The sequence below is a fragment of the Oratosquilla oratoria genome, chromosome 3 (genome assembly GCF_046742065.1).
Source record: "Oratosquilla oratoria isolate Oo_2021 chromosome 3, ASM4674206v1, whole genome shotgun sequence".
NCBI classification, from domain to species: domain Eukaryota; kingdom Metazoa; phylum Arthropoda; class Malacostraca; order Stomatopoda; family Squillidae; genus Oratosquilla; species Oratosquilla oratoria.
Genome location: NC_134779.1, coordinates 56,426,478 through 56,447,259, shown reverse-complemented (window position 1 = coordinate 56,447,259; position 20,782 = coordinate 56,426,478). Strand labels below are relative to the sequence as shown.

The window sequence follows — 20,782 nt, the reverse complement described above, 5'->3', positions numbered from 1 at the left end:
AATGGGAAGAAGACTTTGTTTGTAGAGATAATATAATAACTGCTTCTGACCCAGGGCAGTGGACAAGGTGCAGGGATGACCCGTCATTCAGGAGGTGCTAAGATAAGAGGGAGGATGGAGGGGTGTGGAGTGTATTCAGGGATGGAATGGGTGGGAATGATTTTATGCCTTTTTCTTTTTGGCTACCCCCCTTGTAAGGGGGAAAAAGCCTTGGTATATGTATGTATTCTCATTGAAATTGTGTGGACCACTCATGGTTATGCCAGTGAATGCACTAGAATTTATATTTTAATTGATGTTTGATCCAATCAATCAGTTGTTGCCCCCAGGCCTATGCTGCTCTCAATTAACTGGCAATGGATGGTGGGTGATTCCAAAAGTTACTCAAGGAAGAAATAATGTCAAGTAATTATTAATGTAGGATGAGGTGTGCATTATCTTCTGTGATGGCTGGATCTGAGTAGTTATTTTCATATGGGGAGAATTTTTTGTTTCCGAATGTTGTTCTGTTAGTGTGGCTTTGATGCAGCATGTTGATCTCAATGCTTTGTTTCGTATAGTCTGAAATGGCTAGGTCTTGCTGATTGTTGGGAACCAAGCTGTAGAAGGGTAGTCAGGTGTTTATGAATAGTGTGTAAGCTATTTGTTTTCTTTTTGTTGTCCTATTTCCATGCTTGCAACTGATTTTAATAGGTTTATTTTCTTTGATTTATGCCTTTGACTTTGGCTACCTCCCTTGTAAGGGGGAAAAAGCCCTTGGTATATGCATGTATTTGTGAATGGATGCAAAGAGAAGATAGTATGAAGGGATGATTGCACCAATGACATTGTCTGGGGCAGAGAATATGAATTTAAGGGTGGTAAAAAGGTATGTTGAGGGTTACAACTTTGGATAGAAAAACTAAAGAGTCGGGTGGTAACAAGGGAGCTGGCAGATAGGGCTGATGAAAGATATTTAGGATGGTTTGGGCACATGGACAGAACATGTGAAAAATGATGAGGAACTTGAAGAATGAAGTCAACTTTAAGGGGTGACCATGGGTGAGATGGATGGGGTGAAAAGGGCTTTGAGCAAGTGGGAAATGTGTTGAACAAGGAAGGGAATAGGTGTGAGTGAAGAATGGTTGTGTATGGATAATATTTGGATACAACCTGCAGAGATTTCTCCCAGTCTTCTCAATTTTTTTCTTAAGAGGACAAGGAGGGAAAGTTGCAGTGTAAATGAAACAGACCTGCAGTGGATATACAGTCTCACTGCATTGCTTCTGAACCAGGCAGTGGGCAGGGGACAGGGATAGCCCTTCATCCAAGGTCAGGTCTAGATTCCATACTCGCTAGTAGATGACGTCACGTTTTTGTGTTGTTATCACTTCGGGCAATGTCGGGTATTTTCGGAAGTTTCCGAAGTCCGATGTGATGGAAGACATTCAGAGGCCCAAATAAAATGCAATATTAGACTTCAAGCTTCTTTTATGGAAGAAAATTAAAATATCAAAACTTTATAACATTTTTTCACGTGGAATGATGAATTATATAATATATAAATATATTATTATTACTGGGTGGACATTTTTTACATTAAAAAAGTTTGAACTGCTAGGAAAAGACAAGAGACTTGAATTTTTTTATATAAAAATGGTCTTATTTTTATTTACAGCATAACAATATTAAAATACATGTATGTGGAAAATCTCAATATTGAAATAAGTGTATGTGGAAAATCACTTATTCTTATTTACAGCAGCACAATTAAAATACATGTAGGTGGAAAATCTCTACTGGTAAAAACACTTTATTTTTATTTGCAGTACAATTCTCAATCATTTCTACATTGAGGGCAAGTGTAAGTGTCATCTGTGCACATTTCCCTGACATCATGCACAGACAGATTTACACAGTTGTTATGATACCATTGTTTACAAGAGCTGCACTCAATCATCAGTTTTCCAGGACGAAAGACATGACAATATTTGGTGATAGTTTCATACCTCTCATTTTGTGGCAATCTAGCCTTGCATATGATCCCGTGACGTCATCTACTAGCGAGTATGTAATCTAGACCTGACCCTTCATCCAATGAGCTAAGATGAGAGGAAGACAAATTTGTGTGCCTTGGCTGGCTATCTTACAGTAACATGCACAGACATTGCAAGGGGCAGGTGCTTTAGGCAAGAAATTGGGCACTTCACTCTTTTGTATTATTCGTATTTGGCAACTATCTGGTAGGGTGCAACACCATTTTCCACATTATAATTTCTGAATGGTAAGAAAATGGAAAAAGCCTGTGAGAAATCATTTTCCATTCATTTTTATATATTTTTGTGATGAAGGGCACTTTTGGGCCACAGGGTAAAGGGGCAGGTGCTTGAGCACGGGCCTGATATCTTATAAGGAAGAAGAGGTCTTTGGTATGTAGGTAGATCTTCGTGGTGTTTACTGTTGAATCATGTGTGGGCAGAGGTCCCATAAGTAAAGAAGCACTGAATCATAGGCAACAATCAAAACAAATGAACAACCTTACATGAGACAAAATACACGTATTTTTTTCTGATATCTTTAATGGACAGTGACTTACTAAAGGAAACTTGTGTACCTAAGATGAATTAATTTCTTGTTGAATATCATATTTATAGTGTACCCATTGGTAAGTAGGTAGAAAAAGATTGTTGGGTCTCTTACATTTATTATGAAAATATAATAATTTCTTTAAGTCCATGGAGATCATAAAATTATCTAGATTATGTCCCATACTATAGTAGTTTAAACAATCCTGTTAGTCCATTGAGGACGAAGGGCTTCTTTAAGTTGAATAAAATTGTCAGGTGTAGTCTAGAACAAAATTGTTAAAGTAATAACACAGCATAAATGGGTTCATTGAAATGGTCTTGAACCTATTGAGACCAAGGATTTTTTCTGAAGCTGAATTAAATTGTTGAATGTTAGTTAAAACAAAATCATTCAAAGTGACCACCTGGCCTGAATGGATTGAGCAGGTTTCGTTAGGAGGGTGAGCCCAGCAATCAAAGCAACCATTATCTTACAAAGTCAATGCATAAAACTTACAATAAAGTCTCATACTATACTGACATGTATACAATATATCTGCATAGACAAAGCAGTAGTAAGTACAATATACATCAAGCAAATAGAAAAAAATGTGATGATTGGTATAACATCATTAACCCCCCCCCCAATCAGGAGACTAGGTTGGTGCCCCTTACAGACAACTTTATATGAACCATGCCCTGGGTACAACTCGCTGGTAGTAGGATTTGAACAGTCATCATCACCACCACAAGTAGCAACATTCTAACCAGCTTGGCCAGTGAGCTTTTCTTTCTTTTAATGTAAAAAAAAAATGTAGAACAAACAAATGTCAGAAATCCAAGGCATGCTTTGTTTATATACTCTGCATGCTGTGAAGTACCAGTTCATGATTGTCACATTAAAGTGCCAAAAGTACAGGATAAGGAGAAAAAAGAATATATGAAGGATTTCTTTTTTCCATGAATTATGAGACTATTATTGTGAAATAAATCAAACCCTGAAGTAAATGCCTATGTTCATTTCCTGTGTAGAAATTATCTTCAACTGGAGAATGATGATTATGAAACCTACTGGGCAGTCTGTCATTGTCAGACTACTGCAAAAGGACTATATTGTACATAGTGTCTGAAGAGATTCACGCTGTTTACTTCACGTAGCCACGTTTCTTTAAGATCGGGCGAGGTGACGTAGGAGTGCTTGCTCTGGATCCTGCAGCAGATACGAATGCACCACTACTTTCACTCCAATAGCCACCACCACTGCTGACAGTGCTGAGGTTATCATCATCCTTACAACCTATAAAAGAAAACGGTACAATGCCTGAAGAATCTATTGTGAATTCAGGGTTCAACAGAATGGAAAATGATCAGTAACCTGTTCTACACTGTAAAACTAACTTGTATTTCTTTTTAAGAGATCCACAGCTCAGAGTTCATTATTATTATTACCATTATTATCAGTACTGTTATCCATGTAAGGGGGAAAAAAGTCTTTGGTATATGTATCTATGTATTACTAGTTGCTGGTTGTATGCTCTTCTTACATGAAAAATCACTGATGGAGATGGAGTTGAAGACTAATGACACTGGCCTGACAGATGTGGTGACTTGCCATGGTCTTGGATCTTGTATTGGACTCATGATCAACTGTTACTGCCCTCCCCAATGAGAGCTCAGAACTCAAATATGACAGATCTATGGGTAATGTTGTGACCTTGCACACACACATACACCCCAAACTCCATTGCCCACAAGAGTTGGAATAATGAATTTCAGTGCAGTGATACTGAATTTATTTCAGCCCTCACTGGGATTCAAACACAGGAGTAGGAGTTGCAAACACTACCACTGCGCCATCAAGCCATGTCAACACATTACATTACTTGTGTTGGGTCATCTGCATTTCAGAGTACTTTGATAGTGTTCAGGGTTTGGCATGGGGAAATCATACAAAAAGAGGTTGAACAGTGACAGCATTGCTTCTTACAGGATCAGTCAATTGTTCTGTTGCCCCAGGTCTCACTTGCAGTAGACCCATGACTTCAAGGTAACAGCCACCAAACTGGCCCACAAATCACTCAAAGATATGGAATAAAGCAGGTGGCACATTTGGAATTTCTTACAGCATACTACTTGCTTTTACTACCATCCCCCACCCACTCACCCTCATGCATCACAGCATCATCCAACCACAACCATTCTCCATTCACCCCCATCTTCTGTCCTCTCCCATCCTTCCTCAACAGACATTCCCCTCTTTCCCAATGCCCCTTTTACCCCATCCATCCATCTCATCCTAGGTCACCCCTCATGTTTACTCCTTCCACCTCAGTCTTCCACACCTCTTTTACTAATCTTTCTTCACTCATTCTTTCCATATGTCCAAACCATCCCAATACTCTTTCATCAACCCTATCTTCCAACTCCCTTTCCATTCCCATTCTCCTCCTCACCTCCTCATTTCTCACTCTATCCAGCCTAGTAACCCCTATCATACTTCTCAGGCACCTCATCTCAAACACATTCAAACTCCTCTTTTTCTCTCTTATGTTCCATGTTTCTGCCTCATACAACGATGTTGGCATAATTACTCCTTCATACAATCTCCTCTTAGCATCCATTCCCAAATGTCTATTTCTCATTACACTTTTTAGTACCCCAAGGCATTTACTCACTTCTCTCAGTCTACATTCTGCCTCCACCTCCACTCCTTTTCCTGCCACATTTGCACCCAAGTATTAAACTATCCACTTCCTCCAGTCTCTTTCCCTTAATACTCCCAGTCTGCTGCCACTTTCTCCCCTTGTACATCTCATCACTTTACTTTTACCCACATTTATCTTCAACTTCCTTCTTTCGCACACCTTCCCAAACTCTGTCACTAACTTCCTCAATCCCTCCTCTAACCCTGCTACAGGCACAGTGTTGTCAGCAAACAACAGCTGGCTTATCTCCCACATATCTCCATTTTCTTTAACCATCTCCTGACCCACTACCCTTGCATTTACTTCCAGAAAAGGGAATGCCAAGGAGTAGGAGGTCAACAGAAGTGATGACCTTTGGAACTCACTTTTTTTGAGTAGCATAACAGAATTGTACTTGATATCCAGCTTCTTTATTGTTGCTGAAAGCTCTTGACCTGTAATTTCTTCAGTCTTACTGGGTTGGGGCTTGATATCCTTGGACCTAAAGGGCTTCTCCCAATCTACTTCTTCCCCTCTGGAATCCAAAAATTCTTTATAGAGAAATATTGCACGGGATTTCGTTGCAGATGTAATTAAGAATATTTCAAGATTATATTAAAACTACATGAATTTGAGGCTAGGTACAATAAATTGGAGAGTAGAAGACTGGACTCAGTAAGCATTGCTCCTTTCCTGTATACTATAGTTAGGTACAATTAGATAAATACACATTCAATACAGTATATACCTGGGTGGTTCATAGAGGTAGGATGTGTCAAAGTAGGCATCAAGTGTTTGGTCAAGGGGAAACTTGCGTAGAAGTGAAGGTGAGCGGTTAAGGATGAGCCTGTGAGCTCCAGTGGCCTCTTCTCTCACGGCATTGAGTTCAAGATTTCCTTTAATCTGGTCCTGGTGGGCCTTGACTTCTTGACTGTAGAGGTGCACCTGGAGGAGAACAATAGCACACTCTGTAGCAGGATATGGATTATCATGGACTTTTATGAAGAAAATACTTTGAACAGTCATGCATGTGGCAATGGTAGAAAATCATATGTCTCTGGTCTTCTCTGACTACCTTTCATGTACTCCCACTGGCTTACAGTGACCACTTTTACACACTAGTATGTTCTGATTGACTCACAGTCAATCAGCAAATCAGAGACTGAACTAAATATAAATCCAGGGGTCAGAAACTGCAGATCCTCTGAGGATAAATCACCTGCTGAGTGAAGTAAATGAACTCTTGGCGACGGCGTGCCCTGTAGATTTCAAGGATCTGGAAGATGGTCTTCATTTTCCACTTCCGGAAGTAGGGCTCAACACTCTGGGCTGCTGCTTTGTCCTCCAGAGCTATAAGAAATAAACACAATATCTTACACTTGTATACATAAAATTATGTAAATTGCATGAAATAGGATACAAAAAAACTGTTTACCGAATGTACAAATGAAATGATGATAAACAACCCACGACTTACAAGTGATTTTCATAAGATAAGTGTTAACCTCTGTATTGTTGCAGGAAACCCTTCACCCTTTTCACATCTGTGAGAAGCACCAAATCTAAGTTCATTATGAGTATGGTAGGGCAGAACCAATCTCTTTACCTTGCTGGCAGCACGGTCATACACATCCTGGACACTGTACAGGCCCTCACATATACTGTATGTATTTATACCTCTCCATGTATAGTCCATTTTCCATGTATCCATATTTATTCTCATACGTATAAATCCATGTGTTGTATTGTACATTGAGATGACTTAGTTATAAAAACACAATCTAATTGCATTCAGAGCTTAAGGTGGTAGCACACTAGGCTAATATGCTAATTACTTTTACTACTTTGAGTATAAATGACTAGTTACAATATTCTAGACTTTGTAAGAATATATCAATAATGTGTCTGACATTCATGATGGTTTAACTTCTCTTTGTTTGTCATTCAGCTTCTCATGATATGACACGAGTAATTTGACATTTGGAAATCTGAAAAAAAAAAAGTTCTAACCAAAGTCGTTTCTACTCAAAGTAGCAAAAGCAACTAGCATCCTATCGAGAAATGCATAGTGTGCTGCCACCCTTGCTGCCCATATTGCAAAAAAGGGATCTCTGCTGAGCTGGTTTAGAGTGTATTTTTGGAGTTTATCTCAAGGGATTTTAAGGGACCTAGTTTGATAAAGCTAGATGATTTCATTTTCTGGAAAAATGTTGGCTTAGCCTCTGGGTTAAACAAGGAAAGTATCAGCACACAATTATGCATAACTTATAGTGACATGACAAGAGGAAAGACACTAAATCATGATTGACATTAGCTGTTCCAACATTTATGCAAAATATCAAACCTATGTGCGTGTAATTCACTAGTCTTGGATCACATGTTGTACTCATGATCAACAACTATTACCCTCCCGGATGTGATCTCAAAACCCATATATGGCCTGATCTATGTGTAATTCTATGACCTTACACACACACACACACATGCAGATACAGACAAATCCTTGCCCACTAGAGTTGGAGTGCCAGTTTGCAGTGCAACAGTGCCAAAATTTTCAGCCACAGGCAAAACTTAAACTTGAGTCATAGAATTAGCAGCCAAGCACAATATCACCACACCATGGAGACATGTTTTTGAGTGTCAGGACAGTGAGCTAAATACAGAAAATATATGAGTTTTTATTCTATTAACTTTTTTGTCCTTCCTAGGACTTTAATATGCACACATACACACAGCTCAATGTGACAGTTAAAAGTCACTGCTGGGAGCCAGAGTTGAGTGCAGGATTTGAACCCACAACTAATCAAATGGGAGACCAGCATGCCTCTGATTATGCCACCAGTGCACTCAATAGTTACATTTCTTGCAATATTCTTTGTACAATGTATTTGTATATAAAAATGGATGCTAGTGTTACCTACCATATCCACATTGACCTTTGCACAGACATATATGCATGTTTTCCTTTATGATACTCAAGCCCTGTCTTACTATTGCCCATATCTCTTCATTCTAATCTCTGCATTGTGTAGACCCTTTGCCCCCCTCCTCTGTTCTGCACCAACATTTCCATCTCATCTTCACGCACTTCTTCCATGTCCCACCACCAATTGTATGCCGGCCCCTTCCCTCATCTTTTCCTCAACTTCTGAATGACATTCACATTGTATGAGATGGACTCTGTTCTGTAGTGATTGATTATTCAATTTAACGTCACAAACCCCACTATCAGGAGGCTAGCATGGTGCCCCTTCCAAAGGACTTTGTATGAGATGGACTCCGTTCTGTAGTGATTGATGATTCAATTTAACGTCACAAACCCCACTACCAGGAAGCTAGCATGGTGCCCCTTCCAAAGGACTTTGTAGCATGGAATTTATTGAACCATGCCCTTGGTCCAACTCGCTGGCGGAAAGTTTCGAACTGCCGTCACCTCGACCTCCGCTGCAAGTAGCGGCGCTTTAACCCGATCGACCAGCGCGTAAAGCAAACAAGAGGTAACACAAACCCTACCGTTGTCATCATCGTCGAATCTCACACGTCGGTATTTGGTTCCCACAATGGAGCTTCTGTAGCAATCAGGTTCTGTAGTGACGCACTCGCTTTCAGCTAACGTAATGACGCTGCTTTTCCTGTGGTAACAGGGTGTGACGTCATCAGAGTCGCTGAAGGTCAAAGAATCAACAGAGTCAGGGCTTCGATCTCGGGATTTCGGGTTGCTGTTGCTCAGTGAGCTCGTGAACTTTCGGGTGGTGTCCAGGCGACTCATGGGTCTTCTGGGTGAGGTGGGATACTCCGTCCTATCTTCGATTTCGTCAATTATCAAGTCAAAGTCTTCATCAATTCTCTTGGGCTTGTGTTTGTATACCTTGGGTCTCGGGGAGCGAAGGTTCGGTGACCGAGGAAGACTTTTTCTGTACTCAGCGTCATTACCCTTAGAGACTTCAGAGGATACATCAGCCATGTTGCTATGTTCTAATTTTTAGAGCCCTCCAAAACTATACATGTATATATATATATATATTATCTATTTTCTTCTTTTTTGTTTTACGTTTACCTTTTCATTTATTTATTAATTTACTAGTTTAGTAATTGAATGAAGTCGTTTGAACAGTAGAGTTAGTGCAAGCGAAAATGGAATAAATATACAGTATTAGCTGTTTACCTCCTACGAATAGTCCCTCCACGAAATCAAGCTTCACCCAATAATTCACATATAAGTTTGGAATAGGAAAGTCAGTGTGAGTACTATCACGGGTGGTAAATGTTACTCATAAGTATTTTTGTATTTTTATAGCCCTTTCTTAGTTACTATTTTCGTTTACGGAAAGCCACTCAGTTGTTTCTAATGTGACAGTTTGTGTAAACACAACCACGGGTATCAGCCTGGATATAGCAGAAATTTTTTCAACTGCCGTTTGTGGTCATTCCAAGACTGTTTCTTTTGTTATACTCGGTCATTTATATGCCTTTTCCTGTGAGACAATTTGATTAACCACAGTCATGGGTGTCAAATTTTAACGTCTCATCGTACCATCAACCACTTTCAAGTGTCGTCTGAAGTAATTCCAAGATTTGATTTCGAATTTATTCCTTTAATTTCACTTCGTCGTTACCCTACGACCTCCTAGCTGGTCACTGTCCCTTAGGTTGGATGAAGACTGACAAGACGCACCTTACGGCCAGCCAATGGGCCTCGGCTCCCCTTTGTCGCTCTCCCTCACCCATCCCCCCTTGGACATTTCCGATCCACTTTGCAGACCTTTGACACTCTTTGCAATTCCAGGTAACTGGATTGTGGAGCTTCTATGTGTGTTCCCAAGGCAGCGTCAGCATCACGTAACAGTCTTATTCTAAGGCGGTTACAGAATACTGACCCCCACGGCAAGAAATGTAAGTCAGGGAATAAAAAACAAAACAAAAAAAAAGTTACCCGATATCAAAATTTAATGTATTCTTCCACAGGCGAAACAAAACGAGCAGATGGTGGACGAGATGGTGTGGTGATCTATGTGATGTTGCGTGTTGTAATGTGATGAGGTGCAGTGTGACGTGGTTGAGGGCAGTGGACCGGGATGTTGAGTGGGGTGCAACATGGTGATCTGTGTCGTTTTGTTGATTCGGTACGCGCGACAGAAATGGATTACGAAATTTGGCAGCAAGACTACTCATGTAGAAGGAGAGGGAGAAAATGGGAAGAAAGGCGAGGGGGGGAAAAGAATGAGAGAATGTTGTAATTCTTTTCTTGACAACAGGAAAAAAGGGACGAATGGTTTATATACAAACACTCTTCTGTCTATGTTTTGGTAAAGCTCTCTTCAATCCTGAGGGCCGGTGCTATGAATTACTGGGCCCAATTCAAAACTTGATAGCGTGGCCTCTACTCTACAAAATTTCAAAATTGATGTTTTATTTTCGCGTAGTATGCCAGTCTTAGCCAAAAAACATTAAATGCTGAATATACGAAATCTTGAAAAGCAATATGAAAGTATTTTTTTTTTAATACAAGGGCCTAGGGTTCAGACATTTCCGCGCGGGGGGACCTCTGAGGCGCGGGGCCCAATTTGATCAAATCGGTCAAATAGGCGTCAAACCGGCAATGGATGGTTTAAATACATATATGTTTTGGCAAAGACCTCTTTAATCCTGAGGGACACCCGTGAACTGAAGAGAATCTGTGGCACCAGCCAAAACAGACGGGATCCCTTCAGTAACGTGCATAGACATTGCAAGGGGCAGGTGCTTTAGGCTGGAAATTGAGCACTTCACTCCTTCGTATTATTCGTATTTGGCAACTATCCGGTAGGGTGCAACACCATTTTCCGCATTATAATTTCTGAATGATAAGAAAATGGGAAAAGCCTGTGAGAAATCATTTTTCATTTGTTTTTATATATTTTTGTGAAGGGCACAGGGCAAAGGGGCAGGGGCTCGGGCACCCCCACCCCCCCAACCCCCCTCTGCATGGGCCTGGATCCCTTATTGGCTTACTCCATTCCTTCCTCCCTTCCTCCTCCACTTCTTAACTCCCTCCCGGCAGGTACAGCGGTCAGGTAAAGTGACCTTTGTTCCTTTTTTTTTTTTTTTTTTTTTTTTTTTTTTTTTTTTTTTTTTTTTTTTTTTTTTTTTTTTTTTTTTTTTTTTTTTTTTTTTTATTACCTATTCCTTGGCTTGTTTATGTTAATTCGTTTGTTTCTCTATTAGTTTTCTATGTTTTTTTTTATTTCATTATATCTATGTTTATCTATTTTATCCTATTTTACCTAGCAACTGTCTACGTGAGAACCTTGGTTGAGGTCGCCTCTTTCAGGATAATGGTGATTTGGTAATATCCGGATTTCTCCCATAGTTTCACTCAAATTGGATTAAGTCTATTTTCAAATCTCAATGTGTTTTGGGTCCATTGCACGTGCGCGTGTGCGCGAAGTTACTGTGTATTCACCTCGGATCTGCTGCAGCCTCTTTTCGAGATAGCCAGACACCACCCTACGGCAGTGAGCTCAGAGCTCATTATTAGCAGATCTCTGGGTAGGTCTGAGACCACTCACACTCCACACACCGGGAATGCAAGGTCACAACTCCTTGACTAACGTCCCGTACCTACTCGCTGCTAGGTGAACAGGGGCTACACGTGAAAGGAGACAAACCCAACTTGTCTCCGCCCGGCCGGGGAATCGAACCCCGGTTCTCCGGCTTGTGAGGCCAGTGTGTGTGTGTGTGTGTGTGTGTATGTGCACGAGTTTGCTATATATGTGATTCACCATGGTCTTGGATCACGTGTTGGACTCGTGATCGTCAGCTACTTCCCCACCGGAAGAGAGCTCATATATGACCGATCTATGGGTAATGCTGTGACCTTACACGCACACACACTCCCAACTCCCCGCCGGCGAGAGTTGGAGTAACGCCTCGCAGCGATACTGAAATTATTTAAACCCTGGGCATGATTCGAGCCCGGACCACCGTAGTGGCAGCCGGGAACTCTACCACCGCGTCATCGAGTCGTGTGTGTGTGTGTGTGCGCGCGCGCGCGCTTTGTAATTCGCCATCATAATCTTGATTTACATGCTGGACTTGTTATCGACATCTATGATGTGGTGTACATGTACCCCACAAACATGCTTGTAAGTGCAAGTGTATACATGGCAGAGTTGTGTGGTAGTTGATCTGACTCAATGGTCAATGCTCGGGGTCACCGCAATCTCCCTGGTCGTCCCATTGCCTCCTCACCCTTTAACCCATAATGCACTGTCCCCTTCTCTCTCTGCCTCCTCCACCGTCTGCCTTCTCCACCCTTTACCTCCTCCACCAACTGCCCCCTCTACCCTTTGCCCTTTCCACCCTTCGCCCCCTCCTCCCTCTGCCTCCATCACCCTTTACCTCCTCCTCCCTCTGCCTCCTAGCCACTGTCCCCTCCACCGCTTTGCCCGCTCTACTTCTTCCCATCTCACCCCGCAGGCAGCTTCAGACGGCGGCGACAAACCGGATGATGACGCTGCCCGCCGGGGAACGTCGGCATTCCTTCCATGGCGACGGCGCCGGTTAATCCTCCCTTCCCCCGCAGTCCCTCGTTCTGCGAACACCAACTTTGCGGGGTTGCAGTGCGACAGCCCCTTCACCTAGGTATCAGCCCTCTACTCACCTCAAAAGAGGTGGCACGGCACCTCACCTTCTCACCTTCCGAGGCAACACTCAGCTTCCAGGAGGCACACCCTCCCCTTGGGGCACCTGGCATCGAGGGGTGCCCTCTCTCCCTGATCTCTTCTGGGCATCGGCTCTTCTAACAGTGGCATCACGTGGACACCACCACATCCTGTTTCATGTGGGAACTATTCCCGACCGTAGGAATGTTGAAGTCCGGGTGGGTGACAGGCGCGCAAACCTTAAAAAAAAAAAAAAAAAAAAAAAATATATATATATATATATATATATATTGTATGTCCAGACACTACTGGAAAGGAAAGAAGGTTCGGCCTCGATTTCAGGCCCGTGCAGAGGGAGGGGTGCTGGGGGTGCCCGGCCACCTGCCCCTTTGCCCTGTGCCCCAAAAGTGCCCTTCACAAAAATATATAATAATGAATGAAAAAATATTTCTCACAGGCTTTTTCCATGTTCTTACCATTCAGAAATTATAATGTGGAAAATGGTGTTGCACCCTACCGGATAGTTGCCAAATACGAATAATACAAGAGTGAAGTGCCCAATTTCCAGCCCAAAGCACCTGCCCCTTGCAATGTCTGTACATATCATTACTGCTCGATTTGTGCCTGAGTCTGCGTGCTCCATCTCCTGCTGGTCCTTCTCCTCCTTTCACACTTTCCTCCTCAAAAGAACAATTTCAGTGCTTCTTATTCTAGGACAGCATTACTTAACCTGGTGGGGGGATGCTGAAATCAATTTCAGGGGTTACATGAAAGTGCTGAATACATGGCGGTACTTAACTTTTCTTTATCCTTCTAATAATCAGATGTTGGCCAGAGTTGGGGGATGCTGAAATAAATTTTAGTGGGTTCATGGAAGTGCTGAATAAATGGCGGTACTTTACTTTTCTTTATTCTTCTAGTAATCAGATGTTGACTAGAGTTAGGGGGTGCTAGACTGCCTAGATCTGATTACAGGAGTGCTAAAGGGTCGGAAATAGTTAAGGCATGCTGCTCTAGGAAAACCAACTTCGATGCCCCCGAGTCCTCTCCACACACTTCTATTCCAAAAATAAACAAAGGTACGTTTCATTGAAAAAAAAGAGGAGGGAGAAAAAGAGGAAGAAGAAGAATAAGATAAGAAAAAAGAAGAAGAGGAGGAAGAAGCAAAAGAAGAAAGGGAGGAGGAAAAAGAAGAAGAGGGAAACAACCAGAAGAGGAAGAACAAGGAGAAGAGGAGGAGGAAGAAAAAAGAGGAAGAAGTAGAAGAGGAAGGAAAAAAGAAAAGAAAAGGCAAAGCTAAACAATTTTAGAACTTCCGACCCCGTCACTATGCAGATGATGACATCACAAGCTCTGACGTCAATCAACCCTCGTAAGCCTAAGCCAAGGAGAGAAGTGGTGTCACCGATTTACGTATGACGTCAAAATTGGCAAATGGATTTGCGTTCCAGGGCTCCGGTTCGATCTCCCTACGACAACTGCTGGTTGCCACCACTTGCTCTGGCTCTTCGAGCGCACTGAGCTATTTTGCTCCGATTGTTGGAACAGATTTGCAGCCCGTAACTTTTGTAAAGGAATATGGTGGAGGAAAATAAGTTTCCTCCGACATATCAAATGACATTGTATGTCTTTTTTGTTGAGAAAACGAAATAGTTTGTTGCAGTGATTTTACGGCGGATAAAGTTCTGTAGGTGGGCGGTATCACCGATTAATCGGAGGATGGAGAAAAAATAGCCCAGCGTGATAACCCTTTTAGAAAGGAAAGAGCAGATGCCATCATCATCACCATGGCTGTCGTCATCATCATCATCATCATCACCACCATCATCATTTCCACCATTACCGTCATCATCATCACCACCATCACCCCATCATCATCGTCATCATCATCATCACCGTCGTCATTATCATCATCATCGTCACCATCACCACCACCATCATCATAATCATCATCACACCATCACCGTTATCATCATCATCATCATCATCATCATCATCATCATCATCATCATCATCATCATCATCATCATCATCATCATCATCATCATCATCATCATCATCATCATCATCATCATCATCATCATCATCATCATCATCATCATCATCATCACCATTCTCTTCTCGGGACCCAAAGACTCCGACCGCAGAAATCGATTCCTGGCGTCAGCAGGAGGGAAGTTCCCCCGCGGTACGGAGAGAGGAGCACGGGTCACAGCACCCCCTAGCGAATAGAACCGTCTGTCCACAACATTAATGCAACAGGCCCTTTCCCCGTGTCATGCCCAGAATCACCCTCACGCAGCCCCCCATCCCCCCACTCCCCCAGGCTTGAGGGAAACCCCATGAAGGCCGAGGGGGATTAGCCGCCCCCACACCAATGGCCTTGCCTCTCCCTAGCCTTTTCAATCTCCCTCCCCATCCCCCGCCCTCCGCTCCCTCCTCCACCGTCTCAGTCCGCCTCCCCCCACCCCACACACTCCCAACCCTCTCACCATTTATTATTATCACTCTCATCATCATCGTCATCAGTTCTCTTTTTTATCCACTTATTCGACGTCGTCGCCATTGTTGTCCCAGTTGTTGAAATTGTGCCATCATCATTGTTATCAATGTCGGTGTTGTTGTCGTTGTTGCCACCGGCGTTGTCGTCCTTACCGTTGCTATTGTTATTATTGTCGCCATTGCCTTTGTCACTGTCCTTGTTGTTGTCGTCATTGTCGTCCTCATTATTGTTCTTACTGTTGTTCTTATTGTCGTCGTCGTTGCCTGTCATTGTCATTGTTGTTGCTATTTTTATCGTCGTTGTTTTTGCTGCCGTTGTCGTTTTCATTGTCGTTGTCTTCATCGTCGTTGTTTTCGTTATCATTGCCGTTATCTTCGTTGTTGTTGCTATGGTTGTTGTCGTTACTATTGTTGTTGAAGTTGTCTCCGTTATAATCACCGTTGTTGATGTCATCGTCATTATTGTTGTTTTATTAATGCTTCCTTGCTGTTTCAGCTATTGTTGTGTAAGTAAACGATTTGTGTCATTGACTGAACGAAATCACCTGTCACAAACCTAACCTCAGGAAACACCGTTGTGTACAGGTCAGATGTGGGGATAATATCTTGGACTCAAAACAAGAGGTAAATTATCTTGTAATACCCTTAGATCAGCTCCTTCCAGGGAATGCCTTAACGGATAAGATTGTATCCAAGTGTTCACATAAAGTTAGATTTTTGTACAGCAAGGCCAGAAATTTTGATATGGAAACCAAGAAGTTTCTGGTCTCGGCCCTGATACAGCATCACTTTGATTACGCTTGTAACTCTTGGTACAGTAGTCTGAGCGAAAAAAAAAAGTCTCGGCTACAGGTTGCACAAAATAAGATAATTAGATTCATGTTAATTTTACCTCAACGTAGTCATAATGGCATAGGAGAATTTAGCAAAGTAGGAATGTTACTTGTAAAATATCGTGTTCAGCAGCTGAAACTAAACCATTTACAATGTCGTTCATAATACTGCTCCTTCATATGCGAGTTGTAATTTTACGTTATCTGCTGAAAACCGAACCCGGAACAGTCAAGGGTCATTTGTTGTAACTCATGCAGGCTTTTTCACACAAAAAAAAAGAAAAAGAAAAAAAAATCACTTCACAGGTGCTCAGTTATGAATCTCACTACCTATGTCCATTAAACAGCCAGATAGCAAGGTTACCTTCAAGAAAAAAGTCAAGGGTCACTATATGTCTCAGCTATGGACCGAGAACAGCCTTGATTGTATGTACTACTAGCTCAGTGAGGGGTACCAGACTCCATGAGTAATACCATCCAAATCTGCATTTACTCATAACTCATAGGCAAGAATTGGTTTACTAATAGGGTGGTCGATGAATGGAATAAACTTAGTAACCATGTAGTAAGCGCTGAAACTATCAGTTGTTTAAAAAAAAACGATTAGACAACTTTATGGATGGGGATGACAGGTGGTGATGGATACGGAGCTGCCTAGTGTAGGCCTTATGGTCTTTTGCAGTCTCCTTTATTTCTTATGTTCTTATGTTCTTCCCCATTTCTCCATCAGAAGTTTAGCGTGGCATAACAATGTGTGATGTTCAAAACTGGTTTCCACCTTTCTTTTGCTTGTCATAGTTTGGTTTATGTTTCAGGCATAATCTGAGAACAGTTATGATCAGATCATAATATTAGTCTGGTGAATCAGGGTACCAGGCAACAAGGTAATTGGACCTTTCCCTCCAGCTCCTTGTTGTTTTACTCATACAAGTACTGGTCCCATGTATCCTACTTCTAGTACTACAGATTATAATGTACATTCACTTCCTGGTGCTCAAATTAATATATAATTACCCACTCCGTCCTGAACTAATAGGTATTTTTTGTAAATAATTAATTAATTAATTAATATGTAATTAATTTATAGGTGACTTAAACTGTCATGTAGAATTCACTATAAGTACATGTTGATATTGTTGATGGCCTGCAACCTTCTATTCCATATTTGATATTTACTCATATCCTGGGATAAATCCACTTTTATTGTCCTACACTTGCTGCTACAGCAGTAGAATAATGTAGTATATCACTAATGGTGCTACACTGATCTGGTACTCACACTGCTTTGGTACTTTTTAGTGCTATTATGCTGTTCCTAATGCATAATACAATGTTCCTTTATTATGTTGGTGTTCAATTTTTTGTCTCGGTTCAATGTGTTACGAGCATTTTAGTAGTATTAACAAATCTATAATTATGTTTATGTGTAATATGTGTAGGCTACTGATTGGTATTACTCATGACTGTTTCTGGTCCCCTTAACCCCTACGTATGTTGTCTGTGTAACTTAGTGTAGAATAACAGTCTAATGAGGACCACAATGGAAATAAGCTCACATGCTTTTTTGTGTTATCCTCGGCAATTGTAATTGTAATTTCGAACTATGTGATTTTTCATTATCTGTATTTGATGTATTTGATTTATTGCTAAATAAATTGATTGGTAGTAGTAGTAGTAGTAGTAGTAGTAGTAGTAGTAGTAGTAGTAGTAGTTGTAGTAGTAATAGTAGTAGTAGTGGTAGTAGTATAAAAATATACAAATAGTAAGGTTACCCCTGTCGATGAAAAACTGACAATTTTCTTTTAAAGCATACTCTGTAAAGAGAATGCCCATAATTTTGGCTATAACACCAGCAAATTGGTCAATGGCTAGAAAGAGTAGGTACTGTAGATAATAAAATGTATTCATAGATAGATGAATAAGTTATTAGATTTATCCTTTGTTAGACAGTGCACGCCAGAGATATTATAGTGACTAAATAATTGACATTATTACCCATTCTTTGATGGGCAGCCAGAGCCTGTGATTATTTAGTTTTGGGGGATCTCTCTCGTAGTCATGTTACGTTTTGTACCGGCTAACACCATAGAACATTGTATGGGTTCAGGGAGCACCATATCCAGGGTTAAGAGGAGTGGATCTCAACCTTTTTCACTCCCTTCTCCCTTCATAAATTCTCAACATTCATGTGGTTCTATGGTGTTGGTCATAATGATTACAATTGTGGATAGAGTAAATAAAAGTCAAGGTTACGTGGTGTTTGGTATCATTAGGTAATTTACACTCGACCAACGCAAGCAGCTTACTCCTTTTCACTAACCCTAGGATGTAGGCCTGCCGCGTCTCTGCCCGGGCATACAGAGTTGCCATGTCTAACCTATCTACGTAGGACATACTTATATAGTATATATAGAATTACGTTATGAACATGAACACTTATAGAACATCTATATGCTAAGATGTTACAGGAAAATGTAGGGCTGGATACAAGTAGATTATATGCATGGATGTACTGTCACTAAAAAAAGTATCGGTAAGAAATCGTACGTAAATGGACGTAAATAAACGCTATACTTTGACACATCGTTCAAAATACTTAGAAACTGTTGGTTCGCCTTCGAATGGAATTTGTATCACATTCATAATGCTTCACAGTGAACAGAAACGATCAGAGGTAGCAAGTGCAGTTTGGCTATTTGACTAAACATGCCAGTTAGTCAGAGCGGAAAAGGTGATAAAGCGAGACGTATTCTTCTTAATAATGATGCTTTCCCAACAGAAGACGGGATCTGCTTTACGATGAAAAGAAAATAAGAAATATGGTTTCTTTATTTTGAACAAACCCTGTATGTGGTAGATAAATTTAAAACGGTAGACAGAAGGGGACCCACACTGCCAACTGTCTGCTGTGCCACGCACCTCATTCCAATACTACTGCCTCTCATATCAGCTTGTTAGACATTTGTTACCTTAGGATTAAGCATTAGCGGCTGTTTGTCGCCACCTCTTGCTACATGATATATTAGATGAGTTCTGGTGTTCCATCCACAGTTTAGGGGGTTCAGGCGTGTGTGTGTGTGTATTCACCTCGGATCTGCTGCAGTCTCTGTCGAGACAGCCAGACACCACCCTACGGCAGTGAGCTCAGAGCTCATTATTTGCCGATCTCTGGGTAGGTCTGAGACCACTCACACACCACACACCGGGACAGCAAGGTCACAACTCCTTGACTAACGTCCCGTACCTACTCACTGCTAGGTGAACAGGGGTTACACGTGAAACCCAACTTATCTTCGCCCGGCCGGAGAATCGAACCCCGGTTCTCTGACTTGTGAGGCCAGTGCTTTACCAATCCACCACCGAGCCGTGTGTGTGTGTGTATTTACCTAGTTGTATTTACCTAGTTGTATTTTGCGGGAAGGGGAGCTATGCTCGTGTTGTCCCGCCTTTGTATCTTGCAGTGTCTAGTTTGTTTTTAAACTCATGAATGGTTTTTGCGCATACTATTTCATTGTCCAGTTTGTTCCAAGTGTCCAAAACTCTATGAGGAAAACTGTTTTTCTTCAGTTCTCTTCTATAGCTATGTTTTTTTTATTTTCTTTCCATGTCCTCTTGTGTTTCTTTTGTCCCAGTTAAGTAAGTTCTCACTATCGAGTACCTCTGTGCCTTTCATGATTCTGTAGATGGTCAATAGGTCACCTCTCTCTCTTCTTTGCTCCAGTGTCGGTAACTCCAGTTTAGCCAATCTCTCTTCGTATGATAGGTTTGCAAGTGCAGGTGCCATTTTTGTAGCTGCTCTTTGGATTCTTTCTATTTTCTTTATATTCTTTTTGGTACTGGGGGACCACAATGTCGCTGCATACTCTAATCTAGGCCTTATCAATGTAACCAATATTTTTTTCATCATGTCTTCGTCCAAGTATGTAAACGCCACTTTTATTGATCTTAGCAAATTGTAAGTCTCCCCGACAATTTTGTTAATCTGTATATCATAGGACAGGTCGTTCGTGATAATTACTCCCAAATCTTTTTCGGATCCTACTTTCTTTACTTCTTTGGTTCCAATTGTATATTTTCCTGATATTCTGTTTTTGCTTTTTCCAAACTCCATTATGCTACACTTCTTAGTATTAAAGTCCACTTCCCATTTCTGACTCCAGTTCCATACCCTATTTAGGTCTTCTTGCAGTGCTTCACAGTCCTCATCAGTTTCTATTTTCCTTAGCAGTTTGGCGTCATCGGCAAAGAAGCTCATGTAGCAGTTCACGTCCTCATCCATGTCATTCATATAGATAGCAAACATTATTGGTGCCAGCACAGATCCTTGCGGTACTCCACTGATCACCTCTTTCCAGTCTGAATATTTTTCTCTGAGCACTACTCTCATCTTTCTACCAGTCAGAAAGTCCTCTATCCATTTTAGTAGGTTTCCCTGTATTCCTCCTATGTGTTCCAGTTTTTTTAGTAGTTTTCTGTGTGGTACTTTGTCAAAGGCTTTTTGCAAGTCTAGGAATGCACAATCAGCCCATCCATTTCTTTCTTGCACTATGTCTATTAGTCTTGAGTAAAAGCAT

At 41.3% G+C, this 20,782-nt stretch overlaps 1 protein-coding gene across 1 annotated transcript; it reads right to left on the bottom strand.

Annotated features, from left to right (window-relative positions):
- Positions 1–1,529: 1,529 nt before the first annotated feature.
- LOC143019664 (uncharacterized) lies at positions 1,530–9,979 on the bottom strand. The gene is made up of 5 exons (XM_076175571.1): positions 8,744–9,979; positions 6,450–6,580; positions 5,979–6,175; positions 5,617–5,765; positions 1,530–3,843 (listed from the first exon to the last, which is right to left on the bottom strand). Exons 1-5 carry the CDS (start codon positions 9,192–9,194, stop codon positions 3,692–3,694), a joined length of 1,080 nt encoding a protein of 359 aa, XP_076031686.1. The 5' UTR covers positions 9,195–9,979; the 3' UTR covers positions 1,530–3,691.
- Between the last annotated feature and the right edge of the window lie 10,803 nt (positions 9,980–20,782).

Bases quoted from the DNA above. Each gene is read 5' to 3' on its own strand.
- LOC143019664 (XM_076175571.1), bottom strand. From the start codon at position 9,194: ATGGCTGATGTATCCTCTGAAGTCTCTAAGGGTAATGACGCTGAGTAC. The intron at 5,766-5,978 runs GTATATACTGTA...TTTGGATTCCAG, and splicing joins TACCTCTATGAACCACCCAG to AGGGGAAGAAGTAGATTGGG. The intron at 3,844-5,616 runs GTGAGTTCCAAA...TTTCTTTTATAG, and splicing joins TGTTATGCTACTCAAAAAAA to GTTGTAAGGATGATGATAAC.